Source organism: Malus sylvestris, chromosome 5 (genome assembly GCF_916048215.2).
Source record: "Malus sylvestris chromosome 5, drMalSylv7.2, whole genome shotgun sequence".
NCBI lineage: Eukaryota > Viridiplantae > Streptophyta > Magnoliopsida > Rosales > Rosaceae > Malus > Malus sylvestris.
Window position 1 is genome coordinate 8,430,201 of NC_062264.1, and position 6,375 is coordinate 8,436,575.

General features: G+C 37.6%; 1 protein-coding gene across 1 annotated transcript; it reads right to left on the reverse strand.

The window, feature by feature from the left end:
- Positions 1–1,685: 1,685 nt before the first annotated feature.
- On the reverse strand, positions 1,686–4,686 carry LOC126624023 (uncharacterized). Its single transcript, XM_050293019.1, has 6 exons — positions 4,344–4,686; positions 4,100–4,195; positions 3,274–3,314; positions 2,826–2,943; positions 2,129–2,209; positions 1,686–1,996 (listed from the first exon to the last, which is right to left on the reverse strand). The coding sequence occupies exons 1-6, from the start codon at positions 4,545–4,547 to the stop codon at positions 1,940–1,942; spliced, it is 597 nt and encodes a 198-aa protein (XP_050148976.1). The 5' UTR covers positions 4,548–4,686; the 3' UTR covers positions 1,686–1,939.
- Positions 4,687–6,375: the final 1,689 nt, after the last annotated feature.

Genomic DNA, 6,375 nt, shown 5'->3' on the forward strand with positions numbered 1-6,375 from the left:
CACCCATACCTAGGACCACAACCACCCCAAATGTAAACAAAGTAAAGCACAAAGCACATCACAGAGAAAAGCCCTAAGCCTTAAGCTCTCATAAGCCCTAAGCCTTAACCCTTAACCCTTAAGCCCTAAACAAAGAAAACATTACATCTTCTTCACCAACAAAACAAAACACAAAAGGACCCTAGTTAGTGCAGCCAATAAACCTTAGGACCACACCCACCCCAAATGTAAACAATTGCAATTCAACATATTTAACAGCCAACAACAAAGCAAAGCACAAAGCACATCACAGACAAAAGCACAAGATGACCTAAAAAGACCCCATTATCCAACAAATCCATAAGCATTTTGAATAAATTTGAAAACAACCCACCTATCTCTAACAAACAAAACACAAAAGGACCCTTCATTATCTAACATTAGAATAAACAAACAAAACAAAAGCACCCAAATTTGAACTTTTGTTAAACAATTATCCAAAAGACCCCCAGGACCACCAGCACCTAAAATACCTTTTCCCCGACAACAAAATACAAAGCACCCACCGAACCCCATGTACCACCAGTACCCAAACAACCTTTTTCTCTACAACAATAAACAAAGCACCCACACGACCCCTATTCTATAACATATTAGTAAGCATTTCGAATAAACAATCAATGAAACCCACTGATCGCCAACAAAGATTTTGGAATCAACAAACCCAGAATAACAGGAATAAAAAAAGGAAACCAACGAAGCACAAAACGAATTGAAATTTGTACTTACAGTAGGTAGGCGTCGTTTGCTTAGGATCCTTACGCACATTCCACTCCATTTTGATTCCTTCGAAATACTGTCAAATCTTTCGAAACTAGAAGAACTTAGGGTTTTCAACAAAAACGAACAAAAGAAAGGTATGCGACGACAAGCCCTAAACAAAGGGTTTTCGTTGAATGAACTATTGATCGCGATTTGGCCGGCGATTTGAAATAAGGGTTAAGGTTCTTTGATTTGGGAACTGGAATGATGAAATGGAATGGAATTGCACTCTTCACGAGGGAAATTTAAAAAATATAAAAAATATAATTTTTTTTGGTATTCAAAAAAAATTAATTTTAATTTTTTTTTGTAATATACACGTGTCATCCTTTTAGATGATCCATGTGTATCAGAAACCAACATGGAAGTTCATAGGTGGAGAGGATACGTCATCATATAACGGAGGAATTGACAAACAACATAACAGAGGTAGAACATTGCAACAAATTCATACATAAGGTATGACATTGAAACTTTTTAAAGATGAGGTATGAAACTGTTAACTACCCGATAGTTGAGGTAGTTTTTTTTAGTAATTTAGCCTTTTTTTTTCATTGGAATTTATTTCTTCAAATGCTCCAGCTAAGATGGTTTGAACTTGTGAAACGAAGACTTACAATCACTTCAGTTAGAAGATGTAATTACAAGACAGAGACTCAGGGCCAAAGGAGTAGGGGAAACTTAGGAAAACTTAGAAAGAGACTTTAAGAAAAGACTTAGACTACTTGGATTTAATAGAAGACATGGCAAAAAAATCGAGCGCAATGACGTTCTAGGATTTATATAGTTAACCCCACTTAGTGGGATAAGGCTTTGTTGTTGTTGTTGTGGACTTTATTTCGTCATTAACAAAATAATTAACATTTGACGTTTTACAGTGACAGAAAAAATAAAATTTCATGGATTGCGTATGGACGGAGTCCTGTCTTCACAAATGACCACCATTTCTTTTCTTGGGTACATTACATTGGCAAATACTTGCTGGACACAATCAAGAGGCACCCAACATGCCTTTTCACAAAAACTACACAAACAAAGAATACTAATTCAAATGCAACTCACTAACAGAATCAGAGATGTAAACATGAGCAAGGTTGACCCGTGTCACTTTCTGCCTACGTACGGTACAATCTATTTCTTAATCTCTTTCCTCAATAAGCAATTGTTCAAGTTCTTCCCTTCGCCGCTCCAAGTCCTGTGATTGTTGCAAATAGGTAAATGAATGTAAGCAAGCTTCTGTGATAGGATAAACATACATAACGTTGACAAGAACAACGTAAGAACCATATAGAAAAGCAAGCATGATTAACAAATGATGAGAACTTACCTCAAGATCCTTTACTGCTTGCTCCCTTGAAATTTCTGTCTTCTGCCGAGCCCGTTTGAGAAAGCCAATGCATAGGATTCCCTTTAAAATTCAAATACTGAAAATGAGGAAGGAAAAGGGTACAATAGACTCCTAAGTTATAATTAAAACGGCAAAGGCAGGCCAAATGGCTCTGGTCCTTCAAGCTTTTCGTGCTTTTTCCCCCTGTAATACTACCCTTGCATGAATTACTCTCAACATATGGATGTAATATATTCAGACCAAAAAGAAAATATAAAAGTTTAGGGAACACCCATGCAGCACCACTGCTATTTTATCATAATTCATGAACCAGAGAACAAGGGCGGCGCTATAGCTAGCCTAAATGGAGCCATAGCCCCTCCGAGAATTTTACAATCCCCAACTCAAAATAAATTCCCTGAAGTAAGTAATGTCATGAATGGGTTAGTTGCTTAGCAACAATTACCCAATCACGCAGGGAATTAATTGTGTTCCTAAAAGAGCAAACGTTAGCCTCAGCTAGCAATAGGAGCCATGCTGAATCCTAGTTAAAGAAGAATCAGAGTTTTGGTTAAAATCAGCTTCATCAAACCAAATAAACATTGGATTCTTCCAATTAAAAGAAGAAAAAAGACAAAACGACATGCACAGTCACAAATTTCCAAAATTATTACAGGATTCTGCTACTTAAACCTACCGAAATAAAATAGATCCCACCACAAGCAAGGAGCATATAGCTTGCTATGTTCTGTAGAATAACTAGCCCCTTTTTTGTACTAGATTCGTTAGGAAAAGCTCTTGTCATGACCGCGACGCTGTTACAAAGAATCACGACATCAGAAACCATGTAAAATTTATGTTAGTATGCAACAACCATAAAAAATTAAAAAATTAAAAAAAAATTAAAAAATTTCTTCACAGGAATACAGGCACATGCTATCCAAATTCTGAAACTAAAGCAAGCTTAACTTTAATGTTGATCCATCATTATTCTCTGCCGTCATAACTACAAATATTATACTGTTACAAAGCTAGGCAATATTCAGATTGGGACGAATTCAGTCGTGCTCCAAAATCTGACGGTGCAGAGAAAATACTCTTATGAGAGTGAAACATGATATTTTTTACTACATCGGCAAACTTACAAGATTTGCAGCATACCCCTACCAGCACAATATTCCAATATCTGCAAACAGTTAATACAAATAGTAAAATTAGATCATGGAAGCAAAATTCGGCACGCTAGCACCAATATTTCCATAAACTTTGATTTACAATTCAATAGTGAATTGCTGATTTAGCCTGAACAGAGTAAGAATACGAGAAATGGAGACAAAATTCATCATGACAGCAGTTAGCAGCAAAGATTATAAGGTGCCTGTGTTGACGGCAGATAAGCATAGCTAGAAAAACATAAAGTTTCAAAAAGATAGTTTGTTACGCACTTACGCTGTTAGATCTTTCCATTTTTATTGTTTTGATATTTTTGGTGTGGGGATCATAATAGCATCTTACAACACCCCTGATGTAGGACAGTCAAAATAGATAGATGTACAGGATAGATCCAGACTCACTCCGGCCTTTGGCATCACACCAAAGGGTTCCAATAGTGAAATTAGAAAAATTCTGGCATCACACCAGCCTTCAGCCTCACACCGTAGGTGCCTTGGAATCACTCCAAGGTTGCTGTTCCTCACACACAAGCAGGAAACTCAGAATTTCTCTCACTTTTTCCTTGAAACAAGTTATGGTTACAGATAGAGTGCCATCATCAATGTTACTGATAAATACCAGATTCCAAGATTTCCAGAATTACAAGAAAGAAACTCAGACAATGAAAGGATACGGCATTTCAATAAAATTAAACCCCACAATTTAATGTAACCAAACAAAGCCTTAAACAGTTTAGGTTTTGAATAATTGAAATTTAATTTTCATAAAAAGAGTTAGGGCTTCAAAGTGAAAACGAACCTTCCAGAACTTCATAACGAATCCCCATTCCGTCTCGGCCACCACCACAATAATGCCAATCACGACGGCGTAACACCGAAATATCCCATCGAAAATCTGCAATTCACCACCACACACACACAACCCAATTTATAACTAACTCCATACTAATGCATAATTCATATGTGTGTGTGTGTATATACATATATATAGAGAGAGAGAGAGAGAGAGAAAGAGAGAAAGAGAGAAAACAGAAAGAAAGTACATCAGATCCATCTGTGAAAGATTGAATGGCTGAGAAGACGTTGACGACGATGCAGAGAATGGCGGTGAGAGCTGTGAGGACGCTGAAGCATCTGCAGCAGATCAAGAAAGGGTCGGGTCTCACTCTCAGTCTAGTTGTACTCGGAACTGGAGATGTTCTCCGTCGTAGGCTGCTTTCTCCGTCGACTACATCGTTTGTGGACATTTTATCGCGCTTTCTGAGATCCGAGAACTAGTAGAAGCTTATATCTGCGTATGTGAATGCATTGTTTCTGTTTCGGTTTGTCCCATGGCTATTGGCAATGGGCTATACCTTTCTCTCTCCCTCTCTGTGTGCGGGGGATCTTTTCTTTTCTTTGACCTGACAGCGAAGGAAAGAACTCTATCCAACCGCAACGTGGTAGGGTCTACAAGTTTTTTTTTAAGTACAAGTTTGATATTTTATTTTTTCTGGCAAACTAAATTACTTTCCTTAATTAAAAAAGGTAAGTGTTATAGGTATTCCAAAAATCTCATTTTACTCTCCTCATAAGTGTATTTTTCTTTGCTAATATATAAAGTTTGAAGTGTAGAATGAGATTTTTGGAGTGCTTATAACAATTTCCTTAAAAAAACCAAGTATAAGGAAAATGCAACCCACATCTAAATACAAGTCTAACAGCAAATAAAAAAATACAGTAAATAGGCCCAAACGTGGCCAGCTGAGCAATAACAAAAAACCCCTAGTATTGGAATGAAAACCAGCAGCCACCAGATGCGCCTCCATGCAAGGCCACCACCACCACCAAGAAAACGAACCAGAATAACTGGATCAACGGAAAATGAGGATGAGCGAGCCACCCACGCAGTGAGCACCCCCATAATCCTACCAAATAGTGCTAAAAACACTTTAACAGCCACCTAACACCCGAGGAGAAGCACACGGGCCGACTAGCAGAGGTCGGTGGTTGAGGACGCGCAATGTAAAGTAGCATCGGAGCACGAAAAGGCCATGAAGGTCCAGATTTGAGATCAACTCATAGGAATTGACAAAGTTCAAAGAACAAAGCTCAAGGAAAGCCAAAAGAAAGACCTAAATAGAAAAAGTTTTGATATTAAAAAAAAAAATGAGCGGAAGGATGGGGGAAGGATGAAGGAAATAAGGGGGAAGAGGGAAGATGCAAAGAGTGGATATGGATGGGAAAGAGGGAAGGAGGGCTAGAAAAAGATTGGAAAGATGGGGGAAAGATGGGGAAAAACATGAATCTAAAATCATCAAGACACTCATTTGTATAGAATAAAATAGCTTAATATGGTTCTACAAAGAAACTAAACCCATAATCTAAAGGTCATATGGTTTCAGATTTGGGTGTTTTTTTTGTAAACATGATCTTTGAGGGAAGATCTATAAGATAGACGGTTTAGATTGTTGAAATACATTACGGAGTGGGCGCCACAAAAATTGTGCCAAAAGTTGTGAAGAAAAAGTGGTGCCACAAATCCGGCCCTACTTAAATTGGTATCTAGGAAGTGCAAAAATGATTTGGTGTAAATCCGAATCTAAAACTTTATTAATAAAACTCTCATTGTCAATCAAAATAGGGTAAAAAGATAATTTTGTCTTCTACAACAAAACAAAATCATGGGCAATAAAGTCAATTCACACAAACTAAATTTTATAATTTTTTTTTCAAAGCTTCACCTAAGGATGATTGACACACTCCAACCCGGGATGTCCACTAAGACTCCAAATCGAGCTATGATGGACGACACCTGGAAGGTGACGAAGCCATAAAGTGATGATATGGAAAATGTGAATAAATTTAAAACTAAGAGTGCCTAAGAACCAGAGTGCGCTGGTGAGAGGAAATGAACCCACCTCACATGTGACGTTAGATCATAGTAAGTACCGTAGGGTGGGTTGAGAATCATATTATCAAAACAAATCTCCAATACTAAGATTTGCCACGAATCCTCGTCGATAAGAAAACTTAGCTAATAAACCTGGAGGGTGAAAACAAAACAAGGGTGAGTGGCCCTGGAAATAAAAATTT